This window comes from Capricornis sumatraensis, chromosome 16, assembly GCF_032405125.1.
Source record: "Capricornis sumatraensis isolate serow.1 chromosome 16, serow.2, whole genome shotgun sequence".
Taxonomy (NCBI): Eukaryota; Metazoa; Chordata; class Mammalia; order Artiodactyla; family Bovidae; genus Capricornis; species Capricornis sumatraensis.
Genome location: NC_091084.1, coordinates 18885145 through 18907685, shown reverse-complemented (window position 1 = coordinate 18907685; position 22541 = coordinate 18885145). Strand labels below are relative to the sequence as shown.

The 22541-nt window shown below is 38.7% G+C and overlaps 1 protein-coding gene across 2 annotated transcripts in view; it reads left to right on the top strand.

Moving 5' to 3' along the window:
- Positions 1–22541, top strand: part of ALKBH8 (alkB homolog 8, tRNA methyltransferase) — a 124484-nt gene that overhangs the window by 87938 nt on the left and 14005 nt on the right. For both annotated transcript variants that reach the window (XM_068989074.1, XM_068989075.1), the window contains one exon: positions 836–1092. In XM_068989074.1, the coding sequence (XP_068845175.1) occupies positions 836–1092 (257 nt within the window). The remainder of the gene's footprint in view (positions 1–835; positions 1093–22541) is intronic.

Below are 22541 nucleotides of genomic sequence, written 5' to 3'. Positions count from 1 at the left end.
CAGTCACCTCCTTTACTTTGTGTTCTCCTTAGGATTTATTTAATTTTTTTTGAAGGCGGCAGCACAATGTAGTCATTGAGAATGTGGGTTTTACAGTTTCTGTTGCCTGGGTTCAAATCTTAACTCTGTGACTTACCATCTTTGTCACTTTAGTATCATTATTTAATGTTCTGTGTCAGTTTCCTCATCTGTAAAATGAATGTGCTGGTTCCTATCTCACAGTATTACTGTGAGACAATATATATAAACCACTTCAAATAGTATTTATTAAATCTTGTGATTATTACCAAATCACACACTGTTTCTAGGTCTGGTTCTTCTTCTGAGAGTATTAGGGTCCCCAGAACTCCTACTAAGACAAGACCCCTAAATCCTGTTAATTGCTAAGTTTCTTCAGGTTAGGCCAGGCCCATCAAGATCCTTTCTTGAACAGGACCCTTAATCCAAAGATGAAATAAGCATCTTCAATATAAGGCATGCAGAATTATAGTCATGTTTTGTTGCAGATGGATTTACCCCTTTTTATATTAGACCCTTCACATATAAAACTGGTAAGAACTACTTTTTTAAAATGATAAATAAGAACCTACTTATCCCTAGTCATCAAATGTGGATTGATTTGCCTTTTGTGAAAGCAGTCATAACTTTATGATTCATTTGGATAAAAATAATGGTTCAGGGACTTCCCTGGCAATCCAGTGGTTAAGACTCCGCACTTCCAATGCAGGAGGCATGGACTCAGTCTCTGTTCGGGGGACTAAGATCCCACATGCCACATGGCATGGCCTAAAAATAAATAAATAAATGATTTATATGGCTTTATTTTTTTCATTAGGTTACCCTTTGGTCTGTGATAGCCAGATGAAGGAGACTCCTGCATTATTTCCAGAGAGTGATAAAGAAGCCTTACAACTAGAGCAAGATTATGTCCATCGGGTTTATGAAGAAATTGCTAGGCACTTCAGCAGCACGAGACACACCCCTTGGCCACATATAGTAGAGTTTTTGAAAGCTTTGCCGAGTGGTTCATTAGTTGCTGATATTGGATGTGGAAATGGAAAGTATCTTGGCATCAATAAGGAGTTATATATGGCAAGTAATTATCTTTTCTGGCTTTATTTTTGCTTTATTTCTTAAGGTTATCATCACCTTCCTCATGTTATAATGATGTGTTTTTAGGTCATTGCAGAAAATTTATAACCAACAGGTTGAAAATTAATGAACATTCTTATTCTTTTTTATTCCCCTAGAAATTTATAGGCATGATATTATTTATAGTTTTTTGGCTTTTTGTTCTCTTTAGATTATGCTTTCTAAGATGATTACTTTATCAGTAAAACTATCTTATATAACTCTTTACAGGTTATAAAAAGGATTTTTATTTATAGGAAACATTTTCTTTGCTTAGTTCCTCATAAGAAGTATAAAGTAGATACTTTGATCCATCTTTAATAATTGAAGAAATTGAGTCTCACAGAGTTTTTATATTATTTCCTTGGTATTGTATTATTGGGCTTCCCTGGTGGCTCAGACAGTGAAGAATTTGCCTGCAATGCGGGAGACCTGGGTTTGATCCCTGGCTTGGGAAGATCCCCTGGAGGAGGGCATGGCAACCCACTCCAATATTCTTGCCTGGAGAGTCCCCAGGGACAGAGGAGCCTGGCAGGCTACAGTCCATGGGGTTGCAAAGAGTCGGACACAACTGAGCGACTTTCACTTCTTAGTCGCTCAGTCATGTTCGACTCTTTGCAACCCCATGGGCTGTGTAGTTCATGGAATTCTCCAGGCCTGAATACTGGAGTGGGTAGCCTTTCCCTGTCTTAGAGGAGATAACTAGAACTTAAGCCCATGCCTTATGACTCCAAATCTAGTATTCTTTCACTCATAGAAAAAAGGGTTAGTATTTATTGTCTTTCTGTTGAGAAAATTAAGCCTCAGGTAGATTAAAAATTTGACCAAGGTTATAGTGCTCAATCTAGGATTGAACCCACTTCTCTTCTGATGCCAGAGTTTTCAGTTTTTACAATTTCCTTTTCCTTAGGGTTCACTTTTTTTCTCCTGCTATGTTAGGAAGTAGGAAGTTCTCCGTGCATTAGTGCGTTGTTTGTAAATACTCCTGTCAACACTACTCCCTGGGGATTGGAGCTTCCCTTTCTCAAAGTTAGGGAAGGAAGGACTAGAGTAAGGGGATTATGTAAGGAGAATGAGAGCAGTTCACTCATGGGCTGTTGTAGTATGTCAGATTGCTTGTAATCTTTACCTCATCCTAGATACTATACACCTACATAAAGAAAGGTAATACTGCAGTTGAGGAAAGGTAGACTTTATTCATTAAGAGGCAGACGAATTGCTTTTCATCAAAATAGGACATAAGTGTTCATATATTGCCATTATGTTTACAACTAAATTTTAATTTATAAAGAATAAGGTCTTGTGAATTAACTTGGTTCATTTTGCAGAGAAATAGGTTTTAGATTTGTCACAGCTCTAACCATAGTTTCAAACAATATATCTTCTGATGTTTTAATCTTAAGGGACTGTCCAGAAATGTTTTTCACTGAATTCTGCTTTTACACTTTCTTGATGATAATCTGTGGCTTTATCTAGTCAGGTATCATTTGTGACAGTGAAACTAGGTTGAAGTCAGCCACATTGATTCAGTCGTATGATAACATTATCCTTCTACAGTTGAGACAAATGATTTCTTGATAATCTGAACCAAGAATCTAAAGCTGATTCAAGAAGGAACATATTCAGGAGAATTAGAAAATCATAAGTGCCCTCACTCTCCATTATCTGCATTCATTTCATCTGTGGCAGGCTGCGTGTATTCTTTTCTTTCTGCTCTTCTACTGCCATTTTCTGACCTTAGAGAAGGCTCGGTAGATGTTGTTCATGAATGAATGAAAACTACTTGTCTGGGTTGGAGTTAGGGTTTTCATTATACAAGAAACGGAATTATGTATGATAAAAGAGAAACCTACCTTTTTAAGCTGCTGAGGCTCCAACCTGGATGGAGCAATGATATTTGAGTGTATTTTGAACAGCATCTTTGAGCATGAAAACATGTGCGTTTCTTGACATTCATGAGATGATGTGATCTGAGACATTATTTTAACTATTCTAATGTAGGATAGTTTCAGAATCTAAAAAATTATTAGTATCACTGTTTTATATAACTTCTAACAAAATATATTTTTGAAATCCTAGCTTGGGTTCTCTTAGAAATAGTTTTATGAACAACTATTCATTTCTTTTAGAAGTAAATCTGTTCTTTTCTGATCCTAGGTAGGCATGCACTTTTTCTTTTGCTATTTAACTCAAAATTTCTATATTCTGGTTAAGAAACACTTTTTTTTCAGACTTTCTCATTCCTAGCATCAGCATTAGTTGTTGGCTTTATTTTCAGAGTTAAAATTTACAAAAAAGATTTTATACCTTCAGGGAACTTATGGCCTTTATAATTATACCAATAATAGATGAGATATGCATACCCAGAGCTTGGCCGAGCTTATTTGCTGAGTGATGTTTTGTGCATTGTTCTTACTTTTAGTCCAGATGTATTTCTTAGATAAATAATTAATATTTGGTGTGAACTTTCTTGGTTGTTATAAATGGTTGGGATTGCAAATTTAATAAAATAATGATAATGTCAGGTGTCTATTTATAATGGTAAGAATTGAAGATATGATTATATAGGTTTCTTTCATACATTTCTGTTTTTGTTTGGCTTTGCTTTTCAACTGTTGACTGCCCAGTACAGGAAGGAACAGAAAGGAACTAAAGTGTCAAGTACCTGCTGTGTGCTAAGTGCTATAATGAGGAAGTGAGAAAACTGACACTTGATCAGGTTATGACATGCTCAAGATTTCAAGGTCTCAGGACAAGTTTTAACCTCATCTCCAACTGGAGATTTCATACTTTGTGGCATTCTAGTAAGAGAGATACCTTAGAGACTAGCTATGGTGGTAGCACCAGGCTGTTAGCTCAGACACAGCAGGGCTGTCTGATGTCCACTTACTTATACATAATAGAAACTTATTAATGGTTTTTGAATAGTGAGAAGCAAATCTATCAATTCACCTTCGATTTCTTACATGAAATTGAAGAACACCAGACTATATATATATGATGTGATCTGTAATCTTGAAGGAAATGTGACAACCTCAAAATGCATGGTCTTTTAACTCAGTGTGGTACACTAACTCAGAGTATGTTACATGGACTTTTCTTCATACCTAGAATTCAGGACAAGAATCTTGTGCATCCTTTGTTTCATATAGCAATAATAACTAACTTTTGCATAGTGCTTTTATGGTTATTTCAATATTTAATATGAATCATCTTTTGATTGTTATGCTAACCCTGAAAAGCAGGTATTTTTATAATGAGAAAACAGAGGCTCCGAGAGATTAGCTAATTATTACTCAAGACAGAATTCAGATCAAGAGTTTAATATGATCTTTTCATTGTACTTTATGCCTTTGCTTATTCCTCTGCCCTTTAAACTGTATGTTGACGATCTGATTTTCCTATAATTGCATGTTTTCTCAGTAGTTCTTAATATGCTCTCTTTTTTAAATTTATTTTTTATTGAAGGATAGTAGCTTTATAGAATTTTATTGTTTTCTGTCAAACCTCAATATGAATCAGCCATAGATATACATATATCCCCTCCCTTTTGAACCTCCCTCCCATCTCCTGCCCCATCCTACCCCTCAAGGTTGATACAGAGCCCCTGTTTGAGTTTCCTGAGCCATACAGCAAATTCCTGTTGGCTATCTATTTTACATATGGTAATGTAAGTTTCCATGTTACTCTTTCCATACATCTCACCCTCTCCTTCCCTTCCCCCCTGTCCATAAGTCTGCTCTCTATGTCTGTTTGTCCACTTCTGTCCTATAAATAAATTCTTCAGTACCATTTTTCTAGATTTCATATATATGCATTAGAATACGGTATTTATCTTCTCTTTCTGACTCACTTCACTTTGTATAATAGGTTCTAGGTTCATCCACCTCATCAGAACTGACTCAAATGTGTTCCTTTCTATGGCCGAGTAATATTCCATTGTGTATGCATACTACAACGTTTTTATCCATTCATCTGTTGATGGACATCTAGGTTGCTTCCATGTTCTAGCTATTGTAAATAGTGCTTCAGTGAACAATGGTATACATGTGTCTTTTTTGATTTTGGTTTCCTCACGGTGTATGCCTAGGAGTGGGATTGCTGGTTTTATTCCTAGTTTTTTAAGGAATCTCCATACTGTCTTCCATAGTGGCTGTATCAATTTTTATTCCCATCAACAGTGCAACAGCATTCCCTTTTCTCCACACCCTCTCCAACATTTATTGTTTGTAGACTTTTTGATGATGGCCTTTCTGACCAGTATAAGGTGATATCTCATTGTAGTTTTGATTTGCTTTTCTCTAATAATGAGTGATGTTGAGCATCGTTTCATGTGTTTGTTAGCCATCTGTATGTTTTCTTTGGAGAAATGTCTGTTTAGGTCTTTTTCCCACTTTTTGATTGGTTTGTTTTTCTGGCATTGAGTTATATGAGCTGCTTTTACATTTTGGACGTTAATCCTTTGTCAGATTTTTCATTTGCTATTATTTTCTCCCATTCTGATGGTTATTTTTTCACCTTGCTTATAGTTTCCTTAGCTGTGCAAAAGCTTTTAAATTTAATCAGGTCCCACTTTTTTACTTTAGTTTTTATTTCTGTTACTCTAGGGGGTAGGTCATAGAGGATCTTGCTTTGATTTATGTCATCAAGTGTTCTACCTGTGTTTTCCTCTAAGAGTTTTGTAGTTTCTGTTCTTACATTTAGGTCGTTAATCCATTTTGAGTTTATCTTTGTGTATGGTGTTAGGAAGTGTTCTAATTTCATTCTTTTACATGTAGCTGTCCAGTTTTCCCAGCACCATTTATTGAAGAGGCTTTGTTTGCCCTATTGTATACTCTTGCTTCCTTTGTTGAAAATAAGGTACCTATAGGTGCATGGGTTTATTTCTGGGCTTTCTATCTTGTTCCAATGGTCTGTATTTCTGTTTTTGTGCCAGTACCATACTGTCTTGATGGCCATAGCTTTGTAGTATAATCTGATGTCAGGAAGGTTGATTCCTCCAGTTGCATTCTCATGACTGCTTTGACTATTTGGGGTCTTTTGTGTTTCCATATGAATTGTGAAATTTTTTGTTCTAGTTCTGTGAAAAATGCCATTGGTAATTTGATAGGGATCACATTGACTCTGTAGATTGCATTTGGTAGTATAGTCATTTTCACAATATTGATTCTTCCTACCCAGGAACATGGAATATCTATCTCTCCTTCTGATTATTTCCACTTTGATTTCTTTCATTAGTGTCTTATACTTTTCTATGTACAGTTCTTTTGTCTCCTTAGGTAAGTTTATTCCTAGATATTTAATTCTTTTTGTTGCAGTGGTAAATGGCATTGATTCCTTAATTTCTCTGATTTTTCATTGTTAGTATATAGAAATGCAAGTGATTTCTGTGTATTGATTTTGTATCCCGCAACTTTGCCCAACTCACTGATCAGCTCTAGTAATTTTCTGATACTATCTTTAGGGTTTTCTATGTACAGTATCATGTCATCTGCAAACAGTGAGAGCTTTACTTCTTTTCCAGTCTGGATTCCTTTTATTTATTTTTCTTCTCTGATTGCTGTAGCTAGGACTTCCAGAACTATGTTAAATAATAGTGGTGAAAGTGGACACCCTTGTCTTGTTCCTGATCTTCGACTAGGGAATGCTTTCAGTTTTTTACCATTGAGAATAATGTTTGCTGTAGACTTAACTTACATGGCCTTTACCAAGTTGAGATAGGTTCCTTCTATGCCCATTTTTGAAAGAGATTTATTCATAAATGGGTGCTGAATTTTGTCAAAGACTTTTTCCACATCTATTGAGATTATCATAGGGTTTTTTCTTTCAGTTTGTTAATATGATGTATCACATTGATTGATTTGCATATATTGAAGAATCCTTGCATTCCTTGAATAAACCCAACTTGATCATGGTGTATGAGCTTTTGAATATGTTGCTGAATTCTGCTTGCTAAAATTTTGTTGAGGATTTTTGCATCTATGTTCATCAGTGATATTAGCCTATAGTTTTCTTTTTTTGTATTGTCTTTGTCTGGTTTTGGTATCAGGGTGATGGTGTCCTCGTAGAATGAGTTTAGAAGTGTTCCTTCCTCTGCAATTTTTTGGAAGAGTTTTAGAAGAATAGGCATTAGCACTTCTCTAAATGTTTGATAGAATCTCCTGTGAAGCCATCTGGTCCCGGGCTTTTGTTTTTTGGGAGATTTTTGATCACAGCTTCAATTTCAGTGCTTGTAATTGTGTTTTTCATAATTTCTATTTCTTCCTGGTTCAGTCTTGGAAGATTGAACTTTTTTAAGAATCTGTCCATTTCTTCCAAACTATCCATTTTATTGCCATATAGTTGTTGCTGGGAAAGATTGAGGGCAGGAGGAGAAGGGGACGACAGAGGATGAGATGGTTGGATGGCATCACTGACACAATGGACATTGGTTTGGGTGGACTTTGGGAGTTGGTGATGGACAGGGAGGCCTGGCGTACTGCAGTTCATGGGGTCACAAAGAGTTGGACATGACTGAGCAGCTGAACTGAACTGAATGCTGCTGCTGCTGCTGCTGCTGCTGCTGCCGCCAAGTCGCTTCAGTCGTGTCCGACTCTGTGTGACCCCATAGACGGCAGCCCACCAGGTTCTTCCATCCCTGGGATTCTCCAGGCAAGAACACTGGAGTGGGTTGCCATTGCCTTCTCCAATGCATCAAAGTGAAAAGTGAAAGGGAATTCGCTCAGTCGTGTCCAACTCTTAGCGACCCCATGGACTGCAGCCTACCAGGCTCCTCTGTCCATGGGATTTTCCAGGCAAGAGTACTGGAGTGGGGTGCCATTGCCTTCTCCGACTGAACTGAATAGTCTCTTATAATCTTTGTATTTCTGCAATGTCTGTTGTAACCTCTCCTTTTTCATTTCTAATTTTGTTGATTTGATTCTTCTCTCTTTTTTTCTTGATGAGTCTGGCTAAAGGCTTGTCAATTTTGTTTATCTTCTCAAAGAACCAGCTTTTGATTTTATTAATCTTTACTATTGTTTCTTTCATTTTTTTTTCCATTTATTTCTGCTCTGATCTTTATGATTTCTTTCCTTCTACTAATTTTGAGGTTTTTGTGTTCTTCTTTTTCCAGTTGTTTTAGGTGTAAAGTTAGGTTGGCTATTCAGTATTTTTCTTGTTTCTTGAGGTAGGATTGTATTGCTATAAACTTCCCACTTAGAACTGCTTTTGCTGCATCCCATAGGTTTTGAGTTGTCATGTTTTCATTGTCATTTGTTTCTAGAGTTAGTAGTATTTGCTATGGATTAGACGTGAGGTCCCCCAGAGAATGAGGAGTCAGATGTCTGACTTTATGTTCTGAGGAGCTAGATGGATAGTGCTGTCATCTTCAATGACCCTTGTTAAGTTGGTTTAGCCGGAATGCCCTGATGTTTCCTCTTAGTGATTTTTCATCCACAGTCCCCAACTCTGCTCTGGATCTCATGGCTGACCATTTGGAGAACAGCATCTGAAAGTGAGACATGGTACCTCTCCTTCTAATTCATGCCGACCCCAGTAGAGTGGAGATGGGAGAGGCTGGATGGTCTGTTCCCAGACTGTCCCCTGCCAAAACCAATTTCCCAGGGTGCCTGCCTTGGAGGGAACTGTAGGGACCCACACTCAGAAAACACTGCTTAGTTTGGTATTTAAATCCAGCATGCCAGAAATAACATTCCTTCTTCCTGTGCCACAATCTCTTAGTCTATGCCCACAAAATGCTGGCTTAACAAAAACTAAGGCAGACTGCACAGAAAAAAAAACGCAGAACCAGTGGGAGCTACACTTGAGAAGGTGGCTCATGTGCTCTATGTTTTTAAGAAATAAAAACAGTATAAGCACAACTTAGAAAATGGGTGAAGTAAAATATATTCCCTTATAATCCTAATCCCCTAATAAACAAGTTTATTGTGAGGATATCCTTTTAGTGTTCTCTTTCCAATATTTTGTTTAATGTAGTCATGAGTATGTATACAATTTGATAATCAAATTTATCACTTAATATTTCTGTCTTGATATGTAGTCTTAGTTCCTGGACTTTATAATATTTTAAGACGTGTCTATAACTTGACATTTGGTTATGTTCAGTTTGGAGCTATTAATAACACTGTATTGAACATGTATATTAAATACAATATGACAAGAGGAAGAACATGAATTTTTAGAGTGTAACAGACCTGGGTTTAAATCCTTGCACCCACTTTACTACTGCTCAAGTTAGGGCAAATTACTTATATTCTTTGAGATAGAGTTTCCTCATCAGGAATATAGTAATAATAATATATGACTCATAGTGTATTATCAGAGTTAAGTACATTTTTTATTGAAGTATAGTTGCTTTATGATGTTATGTTAATGTACCCCAGTATTCATTGGAGCACTATTTACAATAGCCAAGACATGGAAGCAACCTAAATGTCCATTAACAGATGAAGGATGATGTGGTATATATATCCAATGGAATAGTATGCAGCCATGAAAAGAAATGAAATTGGGTCATTTGTAGAGATGTGGATGGACTTAGAGTCTGTCATACAGAGTGAAGTAAGTCAGAAAAAGAAAAAAAAGTATCATATTAATGCATATATGTGGAATCTAGAAAAATAGTAGATTTGCAGAATAGGAATAGAGATTCAGACGTAGATAATGAGCATGTAGACACTGGGTGGAGGCAGGGAAGGGGAGGGTGGGAAGAACTGGGAAATTATGACTGACATATGTATAAAATAGATGATGGAAGAGTTAAGTACATTGTTTACTTGTGTGTTTTTTAAAAAAATTATGTTGGATTGTAGTTGATTTATAATGTTGTGGTAGTTTCAGGTGCAAAGCAGAGTGATTCAGTTATTCATGTACATATATCTATTCCTTTTCAGATTCTTCTCCCAGTAGGTTATTACAGAGGATTGAGTAGGTTTCTGTTGGTTGTCTATTTTATATATATTGAGAGTGTGTATCTGTTAATCCCAACCTCCTCAGTTATCCCTCCTCCCATGTTTCCCTTTTGGAAATCATAAGTTTGTTTTCTAAGTCTGTGAATCTGTTTCTGTTTTATAAATAAGTTTACTTGTATCATTAAAAAAATTTTTACATATACATGATATTATATTTAATAATATATATATATTTATCTTTCTGACTTACTTCACTTAGTATGATAAACCTCTAGGTTCATTCATGTTGCCACAAATGGCATTATTTCATTTTTATGGCTGAGTAATATTCTGTTGTGTGTTTGTATATATATATACACACACAAACATATGTATATATAAATATATATACACACACCAACATTTTTATATACACACCACATCTTCCTTATCCATTTGTATGTTGTGAATGTTGGGGTTGCTTCCACATCTTGGCTATTGTAAATAATGCTGCAGTGAACATCAAGGTGCATGTATCTTTTTGAATTATGGTTTTCTCTGATATATGCCCAAGAGAAGGATTGCTGGATCATATAGTTGTTCTGTTTTTATTTTTTTAAGTAACTGCTGTACTCTTCTTGAAAGTGGCTATGCCAATTTACGCTCCCAACAATAGTGTAGGAGAGTTCTCTTTCCTCCACACTCTAACTTTTATTGTTCATAGACTTTTTAATGACAGCCATTCTGACTGGTGTGAGGTGATACCTCATTATAGTTTTGATTTGTATTTCTCTGATTATTAGTGATGTTGACCATCTTTTCTTGTGCTTTTTGTCTATCTGTATGGAAATGTCTACTTAGATTTTCTGCCCAATTTTTTAATTCAGTTGTTTGTTCTTTGGATATTGAGCTGCCTGAGATGTTTGTATATTTTTGAGATATACAAAATATATTGTCAGGATTTTTTTTTTTTTTTTAGATATACCAAATACTTTGTTGGTTGCTTCATTTGCAAATATTTTCTCCTATTCTCTGAGCTGTCTTCTTATTTTGTTTATGGTTTCCTTTGTGTCCAAAAACTATTAAGTTTAATTAGGTCCCATTTGTTTACTTTTGTTTGTTTGTTTTCATTATTCTTGGTGGTGGATCCAAAAAGATATGGCTGCAATTTATATCAAAGAGTGTTTTGCCTGGTTTTGTGTGTGTGTGTGTGTGTGTGTGTGTAAGAGTTTTATAGTATCTGGTTTTACATTTAGGTCTTTAATCCATTTTGAGTTTATTTAATTGTAGTAAGTAGTCTGACACGACTGAGCAACTTCACTTTCACTTTTCACTTTCATGCATTGGAGAAGGAAATGGCAACCCACTCCAGTGTTCTTGCCTGGAGAATCCCAAGGACGCGGGAGCCTGGTGGGCTGCCATCTATGGGGTCGCACAGAGTTGGACATGACTGAACCAACTTAGTAGCAGCAACAGCAGCAGCAGTCTGTTAGGATCCTTTGGATTTCTGTGATACCAGTTGTGATTTTTTCCCCATTTCTAATTTTATTGTTTTGAGTCCTTTCTCCTTTTTTCCTTGATAAATCTGGCTAAAGGTTTATCAATTTTGTTTATCTTCTCAAAGAACCAGCTTTTAGTTTCATTGATTTTTTTTCTCTTTCTTCATCTATTTCATTTATTCCTGCTCTGATCTGTATGATTTTTTCCCTTCCACTAACTTTGGGTTTTGTTTGTTCTTCTTTCTCTAATTGCTTAAGGTTAGGTTTATTTGAGATTTTTCTCTTTCTTGAAGTAAGATTGTATTGCTATAAACTTCCCTCTTAGAACTGCTTTTGCTGCTACCCATAGGTTTTGGATCTTTGTACTTTTGTCTAATTGCAGTGAGCAGGGGCTACTGTTCATTGCAATGCACGGGCTTCTCATTGCAGTGGCTTATCTGGTTGCAGAGCACAGGTGCAAGGGATTCAGTAGCTGTGGTGCATAGTCTTAGTTGCTCTGCAGCATGTAGGATCTTCCCAGGCTAGGGATCAAACCCATGTCCCCTGCATTGGCAGCCATATTCTTAACCACTGACCACCAGGGATGTGCCTGTTGGATGTTTCTTGTATCTCCTCAGTTTGTGCCTCCATTCTTTTTCCAAGATCTTGGATCATCTTTACTATCATTACTCTGGACTCTTTTTTGGGTAGATTGCCTGTCTCTCCACTTGTTTTTCTCGGTTTTTATCTTGTTCCTTTATCTGGAACATATTTCTCTGCCATCTCACTTTGTCTCACTTTTGTCAACTAGAAAAATATGTACAATGTGAGAATGCAAGTTAGGTTTTATTTGGGGCAAAATGAAGACTGCAGCTCCAGAAATGGTATCTCAGATAGCTGAGAAACTGCCCCAAATTGGTAGTGAAAGAAGCTCAATATATATTATTTTGGTGAAAGGGGAGTTCAGTGCAATCCAGTGCTTACCTTACAAAAGGTTTTCTGCTAGTCATGAGGAAGTGATGTCACCATGAAGGGATTTAGTGCTTTTCTAGATCTGAGGAGATAAGGATCATGAAATCAGTTCTGAAAATATCTGTCTAAAGACTTGTTCCACCAATTCCCTTGGAGCACAGAGTGCCTCACTCTCCACCCTGAATTCCCTTCAGACTGTGAAAGTCAGCAGCTGTAGCAACAGAGGATTCAGTCTCTGCAGAGGCAGATGGCAATGCCCTTTGCAAGTGCCAATAGAGGACCCCTTCATGGTAATAAATTTGACCATACTTTGGGAGGCATTTCATGACCATTCCATTCCACATTGCTAGGAAGACTTATTTCCTGGTTCTGGAGAAAGCTACTCAGCGTGCTATTACTGGATTAGGTCTTAATATTCAAAGATCTCTAGACACTTGTCTTCTAGTTATGGTCCAGTTATGTCTTTTTCCAGTCCTTGCTGCAGGTTGTGAGGCATCTCATCTTTGTCAAAAGATTGATTACTGAGATAAGCCTCAGAAACAAGCTTAGAATATCCTTTAATAATTCAATTAAATTTTATATTCAGTTCAGTTCAGTTCAGTCACTCAGTCGTGTCTGACTCTTTACAACCCCATGAATCACAGCTTGCCAGACCTCCCTGTCCATCACCAACTCCTGGAGTTCACTCAAACTCATGTCCATCGAGTCAGTGATGCCATCCAGCCATCTCATCCTCTGTCGTCCGCTTCTCCTCCTGCCCCTAATCCCTCCCAGCATCAGGGTCTTTTCCAGTGAGTCAGCTCTTCACATGATGTGGCCAAAGTACTGGAGTTTCAGCTTCAGCATCAGTCCTTCCAATGAATACCCAGGACTGATCTCCTTTAGAATGGACTGGTTGGATCTCCTTGCGGTCCAAGGGACTCTCAAGAGTCTTCTCCAACACCACAGCTCAAAAGCATCAGTTCTTCGGTGCTCAGCTTTCTTCACAGTCCAACTCTCACATCCATACATGACCACTGGAAAAACCATAGCCTTGGCTAGACAGACCTTTGTTGGCAAAGTAATATCTCTGCTTTTGAATATGCTATCTAGGTTGGTCATAACTTTCCTTCCAAGGAGTAAGCGTCTTTTAATTTCATGGCTGCAATCATCATCTGCAGTGATTTTGGAGCCCCCCAAAATAAAGTCAGCTACTGTTTCCACTGTTTCCCCATCTATTTCCCATGAAGTGATGAGACCAGATGCCATGATCTTCGTTTTCTGAATGTTGAGCTTTAAGCCAACTTTTTCACTCTCCTCTTTCACTTTCATCAAGAGGCTTTTTAGTTCCTCTTCACTTTCTGCCATAAGAGTGGTATCATGTACATATCTGAGGTTATTGATATTTCTCCTGGCAGTTTTGATTCCAGCTTGTGCTTCTTCCAGTCCAGCGTTTCTCATGATGTACTCTGCATAGCAGTTAAATAAGCAGGGTGACAATATATATTAGTGTAGCATAACAGCAAACAACTATCTAGGAAATGAGTCTTAGTAGTTACAGACCTAAATTAACAACCTAGGATTTAACATTCATCAAACTATCTTTTTCTCCCTAAAATTAACCTCATTTTTACCAAATATAACTAAATTAGGACGAGTTTGTTTGCAAAATAAGCCTGGTTTCAATAAAACTGGCCTGTTGGTTTATATAACCATAACTATCATATATATATATATATATATATATATATATATATATTTTTTTTTTTTTTTCCTTTGCTTCTCTGAAACTTTTATAGAGTCTCAGACTGAACTTAAAACTCTCAGGGCTAGGAAAGTCACACCAAGGGCTTATCACAGATTTCACTCAACAGATCTAGGTGAATTCTTCCCTTCTCCTGGTCTCCAGAATTGCAAGATTTCTTTATATGGACCGGTTACTGAGATAGTTTTTCTAATTTATCTGAAAAAGCTACTGGAAACAGAGTTTCCAGTATCTGGAGAGATAGGGTAGAGAGAAAAGGTAAAAATGTTTCAATTTTGCCTTCTTGTGTTGTCTTTCAGTTCAGTTGCTCCTTCATGTCCAACTCTGCAATCCCGTGGACTTACAGCATGCCGGCCTTCCCTGACTTTTCTATCTCCCAGAGAATGCTCAGACTCATGTACAGTGAGTCGGTGATGCTATCCAACCATCTCATCCTCTGTCACCCGCTTTTCCTCCTGCCCTCAGTCTTTCCCAGCAATAGGGTCTTTTCCAGTGAGTTGGCTCTTATCATCAGGTGGCCACAGCATTGGAGCTTCGGCTTCAGCAGCACTTCTTCTAATGACTATTTAGAGTTGATTTCCTTTAGGATTGTCTGGTTTGATCTCCTTGCTGTCCATGGAAATCTCAACAGTCTTCTCCAGCACCACACTTCGAAAACATTAATTCTTCGGCTCTCAGCCTTCTTTATGGTCCAGCTCTCACATCCAAATACACTACTGGAAAAAGCATAGCTTTGACTATACAGACTTTTGTCAATGAAGTGATGCCTCTCCTTTTAATAGGCTTAGCTTTTCTTCCAAGGAGCAAGCATCTTTTAATTTCATAGCTTCAGTCAATATCTGCAGTGATTTTGGAGCCCAAGAAAATAGTCTGTCACTGTTTCCACTGTTTTCCCATCATTTGCCATGAGGTGATGGGACTGGATGTCATGATCTTCATTTTTAAATGTTGAGTTTTAAGCCAGCTTTTTCACTCTCCTCTTTTGCCTTCATCAAGAGATTCTTTAGTTCCTCTTTGTTTTCTGCCATTAGGGTGGTGCCATCTGCATATCTGAGGTTATTGGTATTTCTTCTAGCAGTCTTGATTCCAGCCTGAGCCTCATTCGGCCATGCTTTTTGCATGATGTATTCTGCATATAAATTAAGTGAACAGAGTGACAATGTACAGCCTTGATGTACTCCTTTCCCAATATTGAACCAGTTCATTGTTCCATGTCCAGTTCTACCTGTTGTTTCTTGACCTGCACACCAGTTTATCAGAAGGCAGGTAAGGTGGTCTGATAGTCCCATCTCTTTAAGAATTTTCCACTCTGTGTTTTGATCCACACAGTCAATGGCTTTAGTGTAGTCAATAATGCAGAAGTAAATGTTTTTCTGTAATTCCCTTGTTTTATCTGTGATCCAGCAGATGTTGGCAATTTGATCTCTGGTTCTTCTGCTTTTTCTAAGTCCAGCCTGTACATCTGGAAATTCTTGGTTCATGTACTGTTGAAGCCTAGCTTGAGGATTTTGAGCATAATCTTGCTAGCATGTGAAATGGGTGCAATTGTGTGACAGTTTGAACATTATTTGGCATTGCCCTTCTTTGGGATTGGAATGAAACCTGACATTTTCCAGTCCTGTGGTCAGTGCTGAGTTTTCCAAATTTGTTGGCATATTGGATATAGCACTTTAGCAGTATCATCTTTTAGGATTTGAAATAGCTCAACTGGAATTCCATCACCTCCACTAGCTTTGTTCATAGTCATGCTTCCTAAGGCCCACTTGACTTCACACTCTAGGATATCTGGCTCAAGGTGAGTGATCACACCATCGTGGTTATCTGGGACATGAAAACCTTATTTATACAGTTCTTATGTGTATTCTTGCCACCTCTTCTTAATTTTTTCTGCTTCTGTTTGGTCCATACCATTTCTGTCCTTTATGTACCCATCTTTTCATGATGGGCAGTCGTCTCTTGTGTTGTTAGAGGAGGGTGTTTGCTATGACCAGTGCATACTTTTGGCAAAACTCTGTTAGCCTTTGTCTGGCTTCATTATGTACTTCAAGGCCAAACTTGCCTCTTACTCCAGGTATCTCTTGACTTACTCCTTTTGCATTCTAGTACCCTGTGATGAAATAGGCATCTTTTTCTGGTATTAGTTCTATAAGGTCTTATAGGTCCTCATAGAACTGTTCAACTTAAGGTTCTTTGGCTTTAGTGGTTGGGGCATGGACTTGGATTACTGTGGTAGAATGGTTTGCTTTGGAAACAAATGGAGAACATTCTGTCATTTTTGAGATTGTACCTAAGTACTGCATTTTGGACTTTTGTTGACTATGAGGGCTACTTCATTTCCTCTAAGGGATTCTTGCTTACATTAAGAAATATAATGGTCATCTGAATTAGATTTGCCCATTCCTGTCCATTTTAGTTCACTGGTTCCTAAAATGGTGGTCATCTCTTTTTGACCACTTCCAATTTACCTTGATTCATGGACCTAACATTCCAGGTTCCTATGCAATATTGTTTATAGCATTGGACTTTACTTTCAGCACCAATCACATCCACAACTGTTATTTCTGTTTTGACTTAGCTTCCTCATTCCTTTTGGAACTTTTTGTCCACTGTTCTCCAGTAAAATATTGGACACTTACTGACCTGGGTGGTTCATCTTTCAGTGACATATCTTTTTGTCTTTCCATACTGTGCATGGGGTTCTCAAGGCAGGAATGCCAAAATGATTTGCCATTCTTCTCCAGTAGACCGTGTTTTGTCAGAACTTTACACCATGACCCATTTGTCTTGCTTGGGTGGCCCTTCAAGGCTTGGCTCATAGTTTCATTAAGTTACACAAAGTTGTTGTCCATGTGATCATTTTGGTTAGTTTTCTGTGACTGTGGTTTTCATTCTGTCTTCTTTCTGAAGGATGAGGATAAGAGGTTTGTACAAGCTTCCTGATGGGAGGGACTGGCTGTGAGGAAAACTGGATCTTGCTCTAGTGGGCAAAGCCATGCTCAGTAAATCTTTAATCCAGTTTTCTACTGATGGGTGGGGTTGTGTTCCCTTCCTATAGTTTGGCCTCAGGCCAAATTACAGTAAGGATAATGGTGACCTCCTCCAAAAAGATTTATGCCATGCCCTTAGAATTGCTGCTGTCAATGCCCTGACTTGGCAGCAGGCCACTGTCGACCCAATCCCTCTGCTGGGGACTCCCAAACACTGACAGGCAAGTCTGGGTCAGTTTCTTATGTGGTCACTGCTCCTTTCTCCTTGGCCCCAGTGTACACAATATTTTGTTTGTGCCCTCAAAGAGTCTCTGTTTCCCCAGTCCTGTGGAAATTTTATGATCAAATCCCACTGACCTTCAAAGTCAAACTCACTGGGGATTTTCGGTCCCTTTGTTGGATCTCCAGGTTGGGAAGTCTGTTGTGGGGCCTAGAAGTTTTGCAGTAGTGCCAGAACTTCTTTGGTATAATTGTTCTCCAATTTGATATTGCCCACCCTGTGGCTCAGATGGTAAAGCGTCGGCCTGCAATGCGGGAAACCCAAGTTCGATCCCTGGGGCAGGAAGATCCCCTGGAGAAGGAAATGGCAACCCACTCCAGTACTTTTGCCTGGAGAATTCCATGGACTGAGGAGCCTGGTGGGCTACAGTCCATGGAGTTGCAAAGAGTCGGACACGACTGAGCAACTTCACTTTCACTTTCACCCTGTGGCTCTATGGTGGGGCTAATGGCAACCTCCTCCAGGAGGACTGATACCACATGCCACACCTCCTAGGACTGCTGCTGCTAGGGTCCCTGATCCCAATGGCAGGCAACTGCTAACCCAGGCCTCCACAGGAGACCCTCAATGCCTATATGATTTGAAAATCATATTATCAAAAATGTCATTCCAAGAAAACTTTTCTCTGAACAGAAGGAAAAAGCCAAATCCAAGTGTTAGCTTAGTCTCAACAAGGTTGGTTTACCCAACTAAATTCAGTTCAGTCTTAGAAAATCCTGATTATGCATAACTCTTTCAGTATTCTTTTATTTCTCACACTTTCTTTTACTGAAAACACATATCTTAGTTTCCTTACAGTTTTTTCCACATTGAGTTACTTGCCTTGTCAACAGATTTGTAACAGACAAGGTTTTATTTGACCACTAGTAAACCTAGGTACAACAGGAATATTATACTTAACATTGGTAACTTTAGACCTATCTATATTAATCAAACCAACAAGCTTAAGCCACCTTCAATAGCAGATATCAGTTCAGTACTGAATATCTCCCAGATCACAAGTCCTAAAATTTATCTTGGCCAATTTTCTATATATTTAGATTTAATTTGTGAGTGCTTACTTTTCAAGTCAGTTCAAACAATTCTTTTACCTTTTACCTGTTAACTTTTACATAAACACTGAACCAGAAATCTCAGTGTTTTTTTTTTTTTTTTTGCTTGAGTTCAAAAGGCTTTTTCCCTACCACTCCCCACCTCCCCTGCCCTTTTTTTTTTTTTTCTTTTTCTTTTTTCCTGAAGGTTTGGGCACCAGAGAGAAAAATACCAGTTGCTTTCATGGAAGCATAGTTGAAGGTCTCCCAGTCTTCTAAAAATACCCTGGGTGTTTGGGGGTCTACAAGATGGAATAAAGCTTATCCATAACAAGGCTAGTCCAAAAGGGAAAATCCCAGTGAACTTTCCACCACAGGCAGAACCTGAGGCAATAGGGAAGGATTCCCTGATGTGGTCACATGTGAGCCCTGTCCTGTTATTTACCAAAGTTAATGTAAGTACCAACAAATGTCAACAAACAAACATTAATACCAAGTATTAATTTGATCCTTATTATTTCCCAGTTCACATGAACCTGAAATCCATTTAGCTTTTAATTTCTCTTGGACTCAGAATTGTTTGATTTTTAAGTGCCTACTTTTCTTTAAACCAATTAAATAGAGCTCATTTACAAATTAACTTCAGCAACAATATCCAAATACAAAGACACATACTGAGATATACATATATCCAAATAGATTCAACAAGAGATCTCATAACTTTGTTTTCCAAACTTAGGCATGAGTCACATATCACAATATAAAACTCACTAGTTTATATGTAACAGTTGGAATAAGGACTTTTCCTTTTTTTTTTTTTTCTCAGTTTCAAGAATTAGTAATGATCTAGACAAGTGTCCCTGAGAGCCATGGTCTCAAGGCACAGGGAGAGAAAAGCATCTTTTCCTAGTAGGAAAATTTCAAAAAAGTTTTAGCCAATTTTCTCTGGAGTCTAAAGACTATTATGGCCACAGTGTCAAAAATTCTCTTTATATTTCTATGGTCATAGTTTCATAGCCAAAATTTAGACTAGATAGTGCTCAAATCAGCCCTGATAACAAGGGCAGCTGGTCCCAGTGGAGACTGCCCCTTTGGGGAGGTGAGAGATCTTAGTTTGACCAGCACCAGGCTGTTGATTTGGAGAAGGCAATGGCAACCCACTCCATTTGGACGGAAGAGCCTGGTAGGCTGTAGTCCATGGGGTTGCAAAGAGTCAGACACGACTGAGTGACTTTACTTTCACTTTTCACTTTCATGACTTGGAGAAGGAAATGGCAAGCCACTCCAGTGTTCTTGCCTGGAGAATCCCAGGGATGGGGAAGCCTGGTGGGCTGCCGTCTATGGGGTCGCACAGAGTCGGGCATGACTGAAGTGACTTAGCAGCAGTAGCAGCAGGCTGTTGATTATAGGAGAAGAGTCCTGAACATAAGGGAACTTCAGTCCATTTACCCATTGTAAAGATCTAATATTTTTAGGCCATTTTTCTTTGTCTGCCTACAGTGCAGGAGACCTGGGTTCAATCCCTGGGTCGGGAAGATCTGGAGAAGGAAATGGCAACCCACTCCAGTACTCTTGCCTGGAAAATCCCATGGATGGAGGAGCCTCGTGGGCTATAGTCCATAGGGTCACAAAGAGTCAGGCACGACTGAGCGACTTCACTTTCTTTGTCATTGGATCAGAGCTATAGAACAAGTCATTTAAAATTTTTCCCAAGGGGTTCCCAGGTTGGTTGTGGAGCCTTAGAGGTAGCATTTCCCATTTCAGCTTGAGCTGTTCATACCAGATGTCTGCATGCTCAAAACAATCTTTGTGTTCAAACCAAAGTAACCAAAGCAAACCAGAACCTCACCAACTGGAAGTCACACTCCAAATAAAACAAATGGCAAAAAGATGCCTAGAAATCAAAAGCCAAATGGAATAAACAGCAATATAATACCCCCAAATGAAAGCCAGATGTCGCAAAAAAATGCCCCAAGAGGATGGCAAGAGATACCCAGAAGACAAGCCAAATGTGACTTCTCAGTCCTACTAGATCTATGACCTGGCAGAGTCAGTGCTAGCAGCCTTTTTTAGTTCTGATATAGTTTCAAGCAATTTCTTGTTGGTTTCCAGTGAAATTCCTCTATTATTTCCTTTTCTAGAACTGTATGATAACAAAGTAAGCGTTCTATTCAGTGTGTTTGATCTTATGGACTGGCTGTTTCTAACTATGCATGCAAAAATATCAATTTTTGAATATCAAAAGAATCCCAACTTTTTAGGTTGACGTTTCCTTCACTATAATTTTCTCAATTAGGTAGTTACATAAAACAAGGTCCGATGCTGTAAAGAGCAATATTGCATAGGAACCGGGTATGTTAGGTCCATGAATCAGAGCTAATTGGAAGTGATGAAACAGGAGATGGCAAGAGTGAATGTTGACGTTCTAGGAATCAGCAAACTAAAATGGACTGGAATGGGTGAATTTAACTCAGATGACCATTATATCTACTACTGCGGGCAGGAATCCCTTAGAAGAAATGGATTAGCCATCATGGTCAACAAGAGAGTCTGAAATGCAGTACTTGGTTGCAATCTCAAAAACGACAGAATGATCTCTGTTTTCATTTCCAAGGCAAACCATTCAATATCACAGTAATCCAAGTCTATGCCCCAACCAGTAACACTGAAGAAGCTGAAGTTGAATGGTTCTATGAAGACCTCCAAGACCTCTTAGAACTAACACCCAAAAAAGATGTCCTTTTCCTTATAGGGAACTGGAATGCAAAAGTAGGAAGTCAAGAAACACCTGGAGTAACAGGCAACTTTGGCCTTGGAATGTGGAATGAAGCAGGGCAAAGACTAATAGAGTTTTGCCAAGAAAATGCACTGGTCATAGCAAACACCCTCTTCCAACAACACAAGAGAAGACTCTACACATGGACATCACCAGATGGTCAACACTGAAATCAGATTGATTATATTCTTTGCAGCCAAAGATGGAGAAGCTCTATACAGTCAGCAAAAACAAGACCGGGAGCTGACTGTGGCTCAGATCATGAACTCCTTATTGCTGAAACTCCAGTACTTTGGCCACCTCATGCGAAGAGTTGACTCATTGGAAAAAGACTTTGATGCTGGGAGGGATTGGGGGCAGGAGGAGAAGGGGATGACAGAGGATGAGATGGCTGGATGGCATCACTGACTCGATGGACGTGAGTCTGAGTGAACTCCGGGAGATGGTGATGGACAGGGAGTCCTGGCGTGCTGCGATTCATGGGGTCGCCAAGAGTCAGACACAACTGAGCGACTGAACTGAACTGCAAGTATAAGTTTTTTATGTACATAACCCTGGCTGGAGTGTTAGAAGCTGCTTTCTGATACTCCTTGTTTCTAAGAGGCTCTATTCCCATTTTAAGTTGAATGTGTTGTGGATAAAATTCAGTCTTCACTTTTATCCCAACAAATTCTCTTAAGGCACCTGAATTGAGGAAGAGCCTTATGTCAGCCTCTTACCTAACTCAGCACAGACCACTTAGTCTCCTATAACTGAACAACCACAGTATCTTCCAACTGAGCCTCCCCCAACCAGTACTCTTCCACTGGGTGGGTTTTTCCTGGTGTCTTTCAACCATCCCTTCCCTCCCTCCCCAAATTTTTCTACTGGAGGGGTATTTCTTAGTATCTTACAACTGAGCTCCCTTAGTGTCTAGACCATAAGTGGGTATGTCTGAGTATAGTTCAGCTGGCCTCCTCCCCCTGGTATCTTTCAACTCGGAGGGGCAGGTAACCTGCTCAACTGCCAAATAAAATTCAGTATCATCAACCAATACAGGAGATCAAAGAACCAGGAGAGACTTAGTGAAATTCATCTGGACTCTTTGAGGAAGCAGATGGCCCCAAGGGACAGCTGCTGGTACCAAAGCTCTGGTTCCTTGTAGAGTTCAGGTGAAGGGGGAAGTCCATCTGGGTTGCTTCACTGGTTGCCATAACTGTTAACTAAAAAATGATGCACTACATGAGAGTGCAAGTTAGGTTTTGTTTGGGG